The sequence below is a fragment of the Macrotis lagotis genome, chromosome 5, assembly GCF_037893015.1.
Source record: "Macrotis lagotis isolate mMagLag1 chromosome 5, bilby.v1.9.chrom.fasta, whole genome shotgun sequence".
Lineage (NCBI taxonomy): Eukaryota > Metazoa > Chordata > Mammalia > Peramelemorphia > Peramelidae > Macrotis > Macrotis lagotis.
In genome coordinates, this window is record NC_133662.1 from 46,977,574 (window position 1) to 46,993,587 (window position 16,014).

Sequence of the window (16,014 nt, forward strand, 5' to 3'; positions counted from 1 at the left end):
TTCAGAGATCAAAAAAAAGGGACACATTTTTTTGTAAAGCATTATAATGTGAATCCATGATGCAGTTGGATCATTTTAAATTTAATTATGTCAGGAAGAAATCACAAGAAATATTAGCTCTGAAAATCTGAAGATATTATCTTCCTTCTTGTGTGATCTTGGGCAAGATACTTGCAGATCTTCCCCTGGACGCCATTTACTCATTTGTTAGATAAGAATGGTTAAAACTGGCTGATCTCAAAACTAGTCTTTGATCTATCACCCTAAATCCATAAACACTGGCATCACTCAATGACATTTTTGGAGAGCACAATATACACAGAACATTCACTTTTCTTCCTATGTCTTTGATACTTAGACTCTTTTAATAGATTGTCCTGTTAGTAAAACACATTTTAAGGGAGAATTGGATCATAGTAAAATTTATCTTAAAGAATTGGGAAAGGGGCCGCTAGGTGGCGCAGTGGATAGAGCACCAGCCTTGGAGTCAGGAGTACCTGGGTTCAAATATGGCCTCAGACACTTAATAATTACCTAGCTGTATGGCCTTGGGCAAGCCGCTTAACCCCATTGCCTTGAAAAATAATAATAGAATCAGGAAGCAAAGGTATAATGTATACTACAACCAGTTCCACTCGGATGTTGAGATCAAAGACCAAAATTCACATACTCTAGGAAGTATGGGACACAGGAAAGAGCCAATAGAGGTATTCTACTGTACCAGCAAAGCCAGGAATGAAATCAAGGGGAAAAAATATTTGCCATCTCAGCCATCCCAGAGAGAATTGGCTGCAACAGCAGTCCAGAAGGTGAACCCAGCTTTAGGTTCCACCCAGTATTATCAGAAATGCCTTGATACATTACTACTTCTTTCCACATCTATAACTTCTCTTTCCCTATCACTGTATTAATCACTAGCTATGTTAGTGATTCATCCTCATCTAACAAGAGGGAGGAATTGGGCTACCTCTTGTTCTCTCATCCTCATCCTCAATGTCACACTTGGATCTCCCTAATCAACTCTACCCTAATATAAATTTGCCTACTTATTCCTCTGAGCCCTTTGGACTTCCTAATCCACATTTGACAATTTTTTCTTTATTCTGGACCTCACTCACACACTACTAAATCTATTATCTCTCACTGAGATCTGGCTCCCTATTTATGATATTGCATCCCTGTGTATCCTTTTTGGCCCTAATTATACTTTCACACTTGCCTATGATCTTGGAGGGGAATTAGTATACTCCTTGCAGCCTAATACCATTTCCACAATTTCCCTTTACCTCCTTTATTTAGCAACCTCTCCTTAGAAATTTATTCAATTAAAATTTCTTATCCCATCCAAATCATTGTGACTTTTGATAAAACTATCTTATTTAAAACACTTAATTTTAATTGAGAATCTGCCTGGAATGATTAGTGTGTTGTTGGTACTGTTGTTTTTTTAACCTATTTTAGCTAAGAAAGAAAGACATTTCAAGAAGAATTCAGGAGAATTCAGGCTAGATTTAATTTGGGCTTTAAAAAGTATTGCTTAAAACGATCATTTGTTACTCAATTACCTATGTTTAGTGTATATGCTATTTCCATTGTTAGTAAACAAGAAGTAGAGTTTAGCCAGCTCTTTCTAGTCACTTTTCAGGAAAGAAATTATACTACCTACTCAAAAGTTTCCTGCTTCCCATTTTTACCCTAATTTTTAGGTGTCTGGTATGATCAGAATGACTTATCCAAGAAATACCAAAATAAGACCTTATTCAAAACAGTTTAAAATATGAAATGAAATTTAAATTGGTATAGCAATATATGTATATCTTGCTAATTAACTTCTAATTTTTATTTGTTTATTTGTATTACATACAACCAAGAGAGTCTGTTGCCTGTTGGGAAAATCTGTATGAGTAATATCCTTTTATATATATATTTAGTTGTTTTTTTTTTTTTAATTATTTACCTTAGTAAAATATAGGACATGAAGTCATACAACATTATTGTTCTAAGACAGATGAACATGCTTGAAAATGTGTGAGTTCCTGAGTAATTACTTAATTATATAACAATTACATAACTAATTATTAACAAATCTGATATAAAAAGAACAGGACTCATATTCATTGTATACTAAATCAAACAGCAAAATACCACTATCCATTAGTTCACCGAAATAACTGTACTTCTCAGTTTAATCTTGCCTTCTATTAAGCAAATATTTTATAGCTTCCATTATTCCCTTTTAGATCCTTTGAAACTTAAAATGCATCATAGATCATGGTATAAAAGTTTCAAATCATTATAAATCCTAGATTGAACCTTGTGACAAATCAGAAACTGGCTTTAAATTTAATTACTTGCCTATGCATACATAGCATATTCAAGAAAATATTTGAGTATGTATGCATGCAGTATTTATATCCAACGTGAATACTAAGAGCAAAGCTAGAATTATACTAATTTGTCAGAGTTTGGCTTGTTTTTTTTCTGCCTTTGCTGCAAGAAAGATTTCAACATTTATACTATTGAGTTGAGATTTCTACAAATGTCTTTTCATGTACAAATAAAAATTTAAAATTATTTAGCATCTTTTATAAGGTTTAAGTTAGTCTTTAATTAAATTAGTCTCAAGTGAATGGTTCTTTTCTGGATAAATGTGTGTTCAATCCAGAGGCAGTATTGGAATTCTGGCATTGGAAAGGATGGTGGATTTGAAGTTAGATAATAGGGTTCTGCCATTTAAGGCCAATGGCCTTGGTCAAGTTATCTGAAAAGTGAAGGAATGGACCAGATGACTTCAAAGGTATTTCCAACTAAAAATCTGTGATTTAATTACTATTGCTTGACTATAGGGTAATTTCATCTAGCAAGACAACCAAACTGTTATTAGAATCAACTTATACTTTTAATAGTTTCCTTTCTCATATTAAGCATTTTCTATAAGGATTCTGTATTACAGATATTTCTTGATCCATGCAACTGGTTTTGAATTTGGGACATCAATCTTACTGAGAGTTCTAAAACAAACAGATCTTCAATAAGCATCTGGTGAAATCTTTTTTTCTGGTATCAAAATCTTTTTTTTTTTTTGAGGATTAGATGATCACAAATGAGTTCCAAAATAGAACATTTTAAAAATACTGTGAATTGTAGCTATATATTAATACACTGATAATAAATACAAATGTAATATTTGTAAAAGCTCTGGAGAAGGAGAATTGTACAAAAGCAAATAAAGATGAATTTGACTCACACTAAACCACTAAATTTCAAAATTTGTCATTGAAATATTTACATTCTATTATACTCTAAGATAAATATAATGTAGTCAATGTGTGTGTATGTGTGTATGTGTGTGTGAGTGTATGAAGGAGGGAGAGACATGGAGGGAGGGAGCTAGAGGGGGGAGGGGGAGAGACAGACAGACCTAGGACTAAGATATAGGATTTATTGATATAGGGAACTTTATGTGAAGAAATTCCCACTAATTCAGATCAGATAATAGCAGTCATTTATTAATCATCATAAATTAAGCCCTAGTATGTGTCAAGTACTATTCTTAGTGCTGGAGGATACTAAGAAAGGTAAAAAAACAAAGCGACACTCCTTGCTCTTAAGAAATGTCTAGACTAATCTGATTTATAATTTAAAGAGTTATCTTGGGGCACTGAGAGGTTAATTGAGTTGCCTGATGTCCCTCAGCTTCTGTGTGGGCCATAAGCAAGATAAAAACTTGGGTCTTCCTTAATCCAAGACCAGTCTCTCTTCTGTGTTGCTTCTCTGTAAAATTTACATACTCATATACAGCACTGTCTTATCATAATTCAAAATCTTTAAAAAATGCCAATTCACTACAATAGTATGTATGAGAGACAATGGGCAAAGTGGAAAGGTCAATAGATTTTGGAGTACAAGAACTTAAATTCAAATTCTTAGTCCTTGTGTGACCTTAGATTACATATCTCTTCTCTTTCTTCTCCCCTTTGACTTGCTCCCCACCTCCCTATCTCCTTCCTTTCCTCCATCACCTCCCCACCCTATCCCTTGCATTTTTCAGACTAGAAGGCAGCAAGGGAAGGAACTTTTCCCCCTCTTAGTAGAGAAGAAAATGGCCATTTTTAGGAGATAATTATAACCTTTCAATAGGATCATTTATTTTTCAAGGTCATCTGTCTTCCTTAGCTTTAGATCTAACAAACCTTGCATTCAGAAATTTTAATAGCAGATATTGATTGATTATAGGATGAAATGAGGTAACGTGTAAAGTGCTATGCAAACCTTAAAGCTCTCTATAAATGCTTTCATTATTATTATCTTTAGCCATACTGTATATTAAAAAATTGTTGTGTTAACTTAAAAAGAAAAGACGTTAACATTTCACAGAATTTCACTGAAGGTAAATAAAGGCCTCATGCTTGTGTGGAAAGCCTTTGACATTCTTACCTGACCGACTGTTGAGGTACTGTGCTGTGTAAAACAGGATGCCATCTGAAGAAAGAGGCCGAAACTGTAACTGAATATATGTCTTTTGTCGAATATGAAAGGGAGTGAATGACATCCATGATGATTCATTACTTCTGAAAGATGGATCACTTATAGATAAGGCTACCAAAAGAAAAATAATAAAATTCTCTGAGTCATTTGCTGTCGTAGAATTTGGTATTACTCATGAACTACCTACCTGATTCTGACATTTTAAAAAGCTTTATTATATGACAGAATGTCCAGATAGGGAATCTCCTTCTTAGATAATAATGTTTCCTTTATTGATTCAGTTGTTTTTGGCACAGGGTCCCTGATAATCTGTGAGCCTACGTTATAAGGGAGGTTCTAGGGTAACTAATAAAGTCTTTCTAATATTTCTAATAGCTATGCCCTTTGGATATTAGGGCAACTCTTGTCTTCTGGTTGTTGCTTGACTGGCTCCTTTTCTAGGTCTAATAAGCCACAGCTTCTCTTTACAAAGTACTTTCTTCAAAAAAAGCCTTCTTTGTTTTCATCATAGCTTTTGTAGAGACCCTTTAAAATAATCATTACTCCAATTCAAAATTAGGGAAACAATTTATTACTCAAGAGTGAGACTGAAACTATAAATCAAAATATTGTATTATAATTGAAGGCTTTGTACATTTTAATGGAACACTGAGTTAAAGGAAATATGGAAAGTTCATAATCCACTCTCAGACCTGTCATCCCATGGAAACTTTCTTTGCACTAACCATTCTTAGGAACAGAATTTGTTTAAAGGGGTTTGCTTTTATAGCCTTCTAAGTGGCACATTTTAAAACCACAACAAAAGAGAAAGAAGACAGGAATTTTGGGGTGCCTAGGTGGCATAGTGGATAAAGCACTAGCCTTGGAGTCAGGAGTACCTGGGTTCAAATCCGGTCTCAGACTTACTAATTACCTAGCTGTGTGGCCTTGGGCAAGCCACTTAACCCCTTTTGCCTTGCAAAAACCTAAAAAAAAAAAAGACAGGAATTTTAAAGCAAAGATTTTTCTTTTTTTTTTCTTTTTTCTTTATTTTTCTTTATTTTTTTATTCTCATTTTATACAAATTTTTTTACATTAATAAAATATTCTTGTTTAAGAGTAAATGAAATACCCCCGCCCCCCATAAATATAGACTTGCTTGAGCAATGAAGTAAAGGGGAGAGAAAAAATTAAAATTAAAAAAATAATAGTAATAATTATAGGTATGGCCAGGTGGCGAAATGAACAAAGCACCAGCCCTGGAGCCACGAGCACCCGAGCCCACATCCGGCCCGGGAGACCCAACAATCACCCAGTCATGTGACATGCAAGCCACCTGATCCCCACTGCCCTGCAAAAACCAAAAAGAAGGGGAAAAAAAGACCCAAAATAAAATAAAATAGTAATAATAGTAGGGGTGACTGGGTGGTGGACAGAGCATTGGCCCTTGAGCCAGGAGCACCTGGGTCCAAATCTGGCCCCAGACAACCAATGATCACCCTGCTATGAGTCTCCAGGCAGGCCACCCAGCCTATTTGCTCTGCACCCTCCCCCAAATAATAATAATAAAAAATGTGCTTCAGTCTTTGTTCCAACACCAACAACTCTGTCATGGGTAGATCACATTCTTTATAGTAAGTCCATCACAAAAGTTACTTCCATATTTTTCCACTGTTGCCATTGTTGATCGCAACTCCCTCCTTTCTTATTTCTCCACTGCCATGTACTATATTTTCTCTCTCCTTTCATTCTGACTCTTCTGTAGGGTATCTGAGTGGCGAAGCAGACAGATCCCTGGTATTGGGGCAAAGAGGCCCTGAGCCCCCCTACCACCCCTTAGGCCTAGCCTCCACCTGGCCCTATGGTCCCGGACAGGCCATCCAATCCCAGCCCCTTGTAAGAAGTAAAAAAGAAAATGTGTTATATCTGACCACTGTCCCCCCATGGTACATCCTCTCCTCCTTTATTCACATCCCCACCCCTTCCCCCTGCTCCCCCTCCTTCTTATTCCAGATGTCTATACCCCATTGAGTATATATGCTGTTTCCCCTCCTAGCCACCTCTGATGAGAGCAAAGGTTCCCTCATTCCCCCTTGCCTCCCCTCTTCCATATCATTGCAATAGCTCACTGTAATAAAGAAGAATCTTATTATATGAAATATCTTGGCCTATTCCCCCTCTCTTTTTTCTTTCTTTCTCCCATTACATTTCCCCTTTTTTCTATTCACTCCATTTTTACACCATATTTTATCTTCGAATTCAGCTTTCTCCTGTGCTTCAACTATAAAAGCTCCCTCTACCTGTTCTATTAACTGAGAAGGTTCATATGAGTATTATCAGTGTCATTTTTCTATACAGGAATACATGCAGTTCATCCTCATTAAGTCCCTCATATTTCCTCCCTTTCCTCCAATCTCCATCACTTGAGTCCTGTATCTGAAGATCAAACCTTCTGTTCAGCTCTGGCCATTCTACAAGGAACATTTGAAATTCCCCTGGTTCATTGAAAGTCCATCTTTTTCCCTGGAAGAGGACATTCAGCCTTGCTGGGTAGTTCATTCTTGGCTGCATTTTAAGCTCTTTTGCCTTCTGGTATATTGTATTCCAAGCCCTATGAGCTTCCGATGTAGTTGCGCTAAGTCCTGTGTAATCCTGACTGTAGCTCCATGATATTTGAACTGTATCCTTCTGGCTGCTTGTAATATTTTCTCTTTGACTTGGGAGTTCTAGAACTTGGCTATAATATTCCTAGAGGTTGGTTTTTTGGGATCTCTTTCTTGGGGGATCGGTGGATTCTCTCCATTTCTATTTTTGCCTCTGCTTCTAGAATATCAGGGCAATTTTCCTGTAGTAATTCTTTGAAAATGCTGTCAAGGCTCTTTTCCTGATCATGACTTTCAGGTATTCCAATAATTTTTAAATTATCTTTCCTAAATCTGTTTTCTATATCAGTTGTTTTTTCAGTGAGATATTTCACATTTTCTTCTAATTTTTCATTTTTTTTGTTTTGAAGTATTGATTCCTGATTTCTGGTAAATCCCTGAATTCTATTCTTTGTCTGAAGGATTTGTTCTCCTCAGAGAGTTTTCTTATCTCTTTTTCCATCTGGCCAATTTTGCTTTTTAAAGCATTCTTCTCCTCAATAACTTTTTGAACTGTTTTATCCATTTGACCTAAGCTGATTTTTAGCATGCTATTTTCTTCAGCATGTTTTTGGATTTCCTTGACTAAGCTGCTGACTTTCATGTTTTTCATGTTTTTCCTGCATCTCTCTCCTTTCTTTTTCCAGTTTTTCTTCCAACTCTCTCCTTTGATTTTCAAAGTCTTTTTTGAGCTCTGTCATAGCCTGAGCACAATTTCTGGGTTTTTTTGGAGTCTTTAGATGCAGGAGCTTGTGCTTCCTCATCTTCAGACTGAGTATTTTGATCCTTCTTGGGCTCATTTGCAAAATATTTCTCAATGGTGTTCCTCTTATTTCTCTGCTTGCTCATTTTCCCAGCCTGAGCCTGGTTTTGGGGTGCCTCCTGAGCTTTTGGGACACTCCCACAAGGGTCTCAGTGTGTGAGGCACTGTCCTCCCTCCTGGTCTGTGAATAACCGTATGTGTCCCCCCTCTGCCATGGGGCTGAGGTGGGGGGGACCCTGATGTTCTATGGGGGGGCCTAGACTGCAATCAGGTTCTGAATGTGGTCAGAACCCCAGAGTCCTGTTCCAGAGGCAGAGGACAGAGCTCTGCAGTCTCTCTTCACTCCCTTCCCTCAGCTCAATGGGCTCATGCCCTGGGGGCTCCTGCTTACTGCCTCCGCCTGCTTCTGTTTCCTGGATCTGGGCTGCTGAAAGACTATGCTGCTTGTTGTGTGCCCTGAAGTCTGGGCTCCACGTGCTGGCTCTGGCAGAGGTCCCCCGCTGTTCCTCCACTTTGTGCCTGGTGCTCCCCAGGTTGCAGCTCTGGAGACTCCCCTGATGCTGTGAGCTGGGGCTCCTGGCACCCTGGGGCTGCCTCTGGGAAGCTGAAGTTCTTTCATTCTGGCGGGCCACCCCTCTGGTGGGCTGCCCCTCCAACCACGGGGAGCAGAGCCTTTCTGCTCTTTTCCAGGTTACCTTGAGTAGGAGAACTGCCTCACTGGGTCCCTCTGTGGGTTCTGTCTCTCAAAAGTTTAGTTAGAGTCCTTAGTTTATAAGTTTTATCAGAGAACGCCTAAGACTGGATCCTTTCTTGTCGCCATCTTGGCTCCGCCCCCCAAAGATTTTTCTTTATGTGTGCATGAATTATTTTCTGGATGAACAGAAAACAAACTTATCAAGGAAAAGTTTGTTGATGAGTCATGTCACACACAGAGAGAGGATATGTGCCAGAGTGGATAGAGTAGTAGGTTTAATACCTAGAAGACCTGAATCTAGTCCTGCCTCCAACGTATATCAGCAAATCACTTAATTGCTCTAGGTAATTATCTTTCATACTATAACTTTCAGAGAAAATTCTAACTTTCATTGATAGAAGAAATTTCCTCATTTGGGAGATCCCTATGCTAAGGAAATAATAGGTCTGGCCCTTATCTTTATGACACAGATAAGAGGAAGAGGAGACTACCTATACCTACATCATACTTTGATGAAATGTATATTTTAATCAACCAATAAGCACTTATTAAGGATTTCACTTTATGTGCGAGTCACTGGGTTAGTAACACAGGAATTACTTTCCTATACCATCTTCCTTCAGATTATAAAAAAAATTGATGCCAAAAACATTTAATAAAATAACCATGTAAAACATTTTATCCTAGTAGCCTCCCACCTTTCTGTGGTGAGGAAAGAGATACTCTTCCCAGGAAACTTCATGATTTTTTTCTTATTATTCAGTCAATAATCACTCATTAAGCACCTTCTATTGCCGGGCACTGTGGGGATAAAAAATAAATAAAAAACAAAGACTGTCCCTACTCTCAAGGGGCTCATAATCTAATGGGGGGGGGGTGATAATACATAAAAGGACAGTGAAAAGGGAAGAAAAAAGGTACATGGCTAAGAAGCAAACTGAAGTCAAAAAGTAGGATAACTAGCTGATGGGGAAACACCATTACAGGCCTTGGAGACCATGGCTCTTCCCTCCAGTCCCAATCTGAGAGACAGGCAAAGAGAATTGATATGATATGCATACCAAGCAGATTAAGTCTTTCAGAATAATGAGATTTCCTAATGACAAGTTTCCTGAGGAAGGAAGGCATGATGGAGAGATTCAGAAGTCTAAAAGCAATATAACTAGTGGGAAATGGGCAGAAACACTATGTGAACCCTCTCTTTAAGTGGCAACCTTGAAATTCAGAGTTCAACTTCCTTTTAGTGATCTTTTCATATGTAATTATTTTTCTTCACTTTTATTTTTGTAATATGTAGTTTAACAAAGCTAACAAATTAAAGAGCATGCCTCTAAGGATATATAAATTTAAATAGGACATTCACAAATTGGTAATGTAATTAATTATATGCATACTTCATTCATTATATTAAGTACTGATCAAATTTCTTTAGAATATTAAACCAAGGCTGTAAGATTTGGTAAGATTTCTCAGAAAGATGAGCAAAAAAGAAGGGAATGAAAGGAATGAAGAACAGGCTTAAAAAGTCTGTCTAAATTAAATCCAAACTTTCTGTCTTATCTACTTTTTGTTGTTGTTCTAGTTGTGTCCAATTCTTTGAGACCCCATTTGGGTTTTCTTGGCAAAGATACTAGAATGGTTTTCTATTTCCTTTTTTTCAGTTCATTTTACAGATTAAAATAATAAGATAAAATAGGATTAAGTAACTTGCCCAGATTCATAGGGCTAGGAATTATTTAAGGCCAGATTTGAAAAATGAGTCTTCCTGACTCTAGGCCTGGCACCTAGCTGCCCCTACCTATTTTTGTTTGTTTGTTTGTTTGTTTGTTTTAAACCTAAAGGTTTTTGCAAGGCAAATGGGGTTAAGTGCCTTGCCCAAGGCCACACAGCTAGTTAATTATTAAGTGTCTGAGACTGGATTTGAACCCAGGTACTCCTGACTCCAAGGCTGGTGCTTTATCCACTACACCACCTAGCCGCCTCAAGCCCCTACATATTTTAATGTAACATTAGTAATGTTGGCAGCTGGATGGCACAGTTGATAAAATGCTTAGGCCTAGAATGAGGAAAATCAGTTCAAATTGAATCTTAGACACTTAGACCTTGGACAAGTCACTTAACCTTCCTGAACTATAAAATGAGGATAATAATAACACCCAACAGGGTTGTTATGAAGATCAAAGGAGCTAATATTTGTAATCACTTAATATAGTGCCAGTCACATAAGTATTTAATATGTGTTTCTTTGTTTCCCTTCTTTTTTACAGTGGAGTTAGACTCAATTTCATCATCAATGTGAAGAATATTATTGAGTGACAGTAGGAGCACTAGATTACATAATAGGAAACATGAGTCTGTCTAATTCTGATGCTGTCACTAATCTGCGTGACCTAGTATAATTTACTTAACTCTAGGCCTCAGTTTCATTCACCTATAAAATTATAGGATCTCTAAGGTGTCTTCTACCTCTAAAACTTCATAGATCTATGAGGTGGATGAAGAGCTTTCATGGTGTAGTTGATAATGATCTGACTTGGAATCAGAAAGACCTGGGTTTAAATCTTGCCCCTGATACACAAGTTTGGTGAGCTTGTGCAGGTCACATACTATCAGGAGCCCCAATCACTTCTTTAAATCAATATTATAGAGTTGAGGCTCTTACAGGTCACTGCTCCCCATAGAGTCAAGTCATAGGATTAGAGGTAGGGGGGACTCAAGAGTTGAATCTCTTGATTTTGAAGATAAGTAAATTTTGACCCAATGAGTTTAAGCCAATTTCCCAAGATCATATACACCAGCAAATGTCTGAGGCAGGATTTGAACATAGATCTTTCTGAATCCAAGTCCAATTCTTTGTTCCCTAAAAACAAAACAACAGCAACAACACATTTAAAGACTCTTCCGCACTTTTAAATTTATAGAGACTATTGCACATAATCCAAATCTTTATTTCCATCTAGAATTTCAAATCAGTTTACTAAACATCAACTATGTTTTAAGTACTGTGCTCATTGCTACAGATTAAAACAGACTTTTGAGGAGCAGGGAAGAAGGAAGGAGAGATGGGGAAAGAGACAGAGAGGGCGAGGGAGAGGGAGAGGGAGAGGGCGAGGGAGAGAGAGAGAGAGAGAGAGAGAGAGAGAGAGAGAGAGAGAGAGAGAGAGAGAGAGAGAGAAAGTATATAGGACAGATGGAAATATACAGTAATTATAACTGTGAATGTAAATGGCATGAACTCACCCAAAAAACTGAAGCAGATAACAGAATGAGTTAGAAACTAGATTACCAAAATATTTAATTTATAAGAAACATGCTTTAAACAAAAAGATGCACAGTTCCATCTTTATAAGGGGTTAGAATCAGTTATGCTTTAGATGAAGCAACAAAAAAGGTAGGAGTAGCAATTCTGATCTCAGACAAAGCAAAAGCAAAATCAGATCTAATCAAAAGGATAATTAGGGTAACTAAATTTGCTTAAAAAAAGTATCACCCAATGAAGTAATATCATTACTAAACATTTTCTATGTGTGTGTGTGTGTGTGTGTGTGTGTGTATAAATGGCATTGCATCCAAATTCTTAAAGAAGTTAAATGAATTAAAGGAGGAAATGATAAAAACTATACTAATGTGGAAACTTAATTCACAAATCTCAGAACTAGATAAATCTAAACATAAAAATAAATAGAAAGAAGTTAAGGAGATGAATAGAATTTTAGAAAGTTAGACCCCTAGAGAAAATTTAATGGTAATATAAAGGAATACTCCTTTTTCTCTGCTGTGCTTGGTACCTTCACAAATTTGACTATGCAGTATGGCATAAAAAATCTCTCAACCAAAAGCAGAAATATAAAATATATCTATTTCAGACAAAAATGAAATAAAAATTACATTCAGTAAATGGCCTTGGGAGAATAGATTGAAATTATTAGAATTCCCTAAACAATCTGATCTTAAAGAATGGGTAGGTAAAAGAACAAATTATAGAAAAAAATCAATTATTTCACTAAAGAGAAGACAAAAATGAGAAAATATAACAAATTTGTGAGATACATTCAACATAGTAATTAAGGGAAAATTTCTATCTCTACACCAATAAAAGAGAGAAATAACAGGTCAATGAAGTAGGCACACAACTAAAAATCTAGAAAATGAATGAACAAAAGATCCCCTATTAAATGTCAGAATACAGTTATTGAAAAATCAAAAGATGAATAAAATTGAAAGTAAAAAACCCATTGAACTAATAAAATTAGAAACTGGTTTTATGGAAAAGATAAAAGACATTAGAAAAAAAGGAGGAAAAACAAACTACCAATATCAAAAATGAAAAGGGTAAACACTCCACCAATAAAGAGGAAGTTAAAGTAATTATTAGGAACTATTTTGCCTAATTATATGGCAAAAATATCTACAATCTTAAGAAAATGGATTAATGTCTAAAAAATATAAATTGCCCAAATAAACAAAAGTGGAAAAAAATATATAATTTTATCTTAATAAAAGAAATTGAACAAATCATAAATGAGCATCTTAAGGAAAAATATCCAAGACCAGATGGATTTACAAGCAAATTCTACCACATGAGTAAAGAACAATTAAGTCCAATATGATATAAACTATTTGAAAAAATTGGAAAAAAAGGAATCCTACCAAATTCTTTCAATGGAACAAATGTGGTCTTGATATGTAAACTAGAGAGAGCAAAAATAGAGGGAAAAACTACAGACTAATTTCTTTAATGAATTTTGATAGAAAAATACTAAACAAGATATTAGGAAGGAGATTACAGCAATATATAACAAAAATCATATACTATAGGTGGGGATTTACCAGGTTCAATATTAGGAAAATCATAAACATAATTGACATAATAATAAAAAGCATATGATTCTATTAGATGCAGAAAAAGCTTTGATAAAATACAATACCTATTTCCATTAAAAACATTAGAAAGCATAGGAATAATTGGAGCTTTTCTTTATTTTTTTGGTATTACAGAGTACGATTTGTATCTTTATATTTTTTCACAGTTTTCTTCCTTTTTTGTACTTAAAGATTTTATTTGTTTTGAGTTTTACAATTTTTCCCCTAATCTTACTTCCCTCCCCCCACCCCCACAAAAGGCAGTTTGCTAGTCTTTCCATTGTTTCCATGTTACACACTGATCCAAATGAATGTGATGAGAGAGAAATCATATCCTTAAGGAAGAAACATGAAGTATAAGAGATAGCAAGATCAGACAATAAGATATCAGTTTTTTTCCCTAAATTAAAGTTAATAGTCTTTGGTCTTTGTTCAAACTCTACAATTCTTTCTCTGGATACAGATGGTATTCTCCATTGCAGACAGCCCCAAATTCTCTCTGATTGTTGCACTGATGGAATGAGCAAGTCCATCAAGGTTGATCATCGATCCCATGTTGCTATTAGGGTGTACAGTGTTTTTCTGGTTCTGCCCATCTCACTCAGCATCAATTCATGCAAATCCCTCCAGGCTTCCCCGAATTCCCATCCCTCCTGGTTTCCAATAGAACAATAGTGTTCCATGACATGCATATACCACAGTTTGCTAAGCCATTCCCCAATTGAAGGACATTTACTTGATTTCCATTTCTTTGCCACCACAAACAGGATTGCTATGAATATTTTTGTACAAGTGATGTTTTTACACTTTTTCATCATCTAATTGGAGCTTTTCTTTTTTTCTTTTGTTTGTTTTTATTTGTTTTAGGTTTTTGCAAAGGCAAATGGGGTTAGGTGGCTTGCCCAAGGCCATACAGCTAGGTAATTATTAAATGTCTGAGACCGGATTTGAACCCAGGTACTCCTGACTCCAAGGCCTGTTGGAGCTTTTCTTAAAGTGATAAACAGACTCTATCTAGAACCAAGCCTATTATCTATGATGAAGATCAACTTAATACCTTCTCAATAATATAAGTGGTATAGCAAAGTACATTTGTACATTATCACTATTGTTATTCACTATTACACTAGGAATTTTAGCTATCACTATAAGACAAGGAAAAGAAATTGAAGGACTAAGAATAGGTAATGAGATACAAAAGTACTCTTTGAAGTTATTATTATGATATACTTAGAGAACCCTAGAGAATCAATTAACAACATTAGTCAAGTTATAGTATATAAAATAAACACACATATATATCATTAGCATTTCTACATATTATCAGTAAAACCCAATAGAAAGAATAGAAAGAGAAATTGCAATTAAACCTCACTGAAATTGGGAGTCTATCTGTGAACATACATATAGAAACTATATTACTACAATTACAAAATATGTTACATATAAATATAGTTCTAAACAATTGGAGAAATATTGATTGCTCATGGGTATGCTAAGCTAATATAATAAAATGATATTTCTATCTAAATTGATTTATTTAGTGCTATCCCCATAAAATGACCAGATAATTATTTTATAGCACTTGAAAAAATAACGAAATTCATAGGGAAGAAGAAAAAGTAGATTATTAATAATGAAAAAAAGTAAAGGAAGGCCTAGTGGTACCAGATTTCAAACTATAACACCAAAACAATCTGATATTAGATTTAAAAAATAGCTTTTTTATACCAATACAAAAAGTATTTGTTCATAGCCTTGGGAACTAGTTTTTATTTTTTTAAAAATTTGGGTCAGTTTCCTATATATTTGAGAAATAAAGGGTTGTTTTATTGGGGTGACCAAGATTTGAAAACTGAGGAAATACCTATCATTTGGGGAAATGTCTAAATAAATTGTGAAAGACTTAGCTACTCTGAGCAATACAAGGATCCATGCAACTCCAAAGGACTCATGATAAAACAGAGAGGACTTATTGACTCCAAGGGTAGATTGAAGTACATTTTTTTCCTCTTTCTTTTTCTTGAGGCTACTTCGGAAGTATTTTTCATAGCTCCACATGTATTGATATATATTGCCATCTCAATTGATGGTTGAGGGACTGGAAGGAGGGGAGAGAATTTGGAATTCAAAATTTAAAAAAGAGTTAAAGGAAAGGTGTTTTTCTTCACCTCTGTATCATTGGTGGGAGAACAGACTAGCAGTCTGTCTGATATTGTCTGATATTGGCGCAGATAAAAGCAGTCTTCCTCATAGGAACTTTGCTGTGAGGAGAGACACTAGGGCTTAGTAGATAGAGAGCAGGCCCCAGAACCAGTCTATGGCCATCCTCTAACATATACTTGCTGGATGATCTTAGATAAGTCACCTAAACTCTAAGTATTCTAAGCAATTTACAGGTTATAAGATGCAGAGAAGATACCTGCCTATATTGGAGGGATTTTTCTCATCTAGGTATTTCCCATTGCTAATGAAATCATAAGTCTGTTCTCTATCATTTTCCTAATCATTAGGGAAAGGATGAAAGTTAGAAAGCAACTGGCTCTAAGGCTGCTCTGAACTAACAATAATTTTCTTGTTGGCTT

The 16,014-nt window shown here is 35.8% G+C and overlaps 1 protein-coding gene across 1 annotated transcript in view; it reads right to left on the minus strand.

The window, feature by feature from the left end:
- EYS (eyes shut homolog) overlaps positions 1-16,014 on the minus strand; it is a 430,665-nt gene that overhangs the window by 2,872 nt on the left and 411,779 nt on the right. The window contains exon 12 of the mRNA XM_074190004.1: positions 4,438-4,599. Coding sequence (XP_074046105.1) covers positions 4,438-4,599 — 162 coding nt within the window. The remainder of the gene's footprint in view (positions 1-4,437; positions 4,600-16,014) is intronic.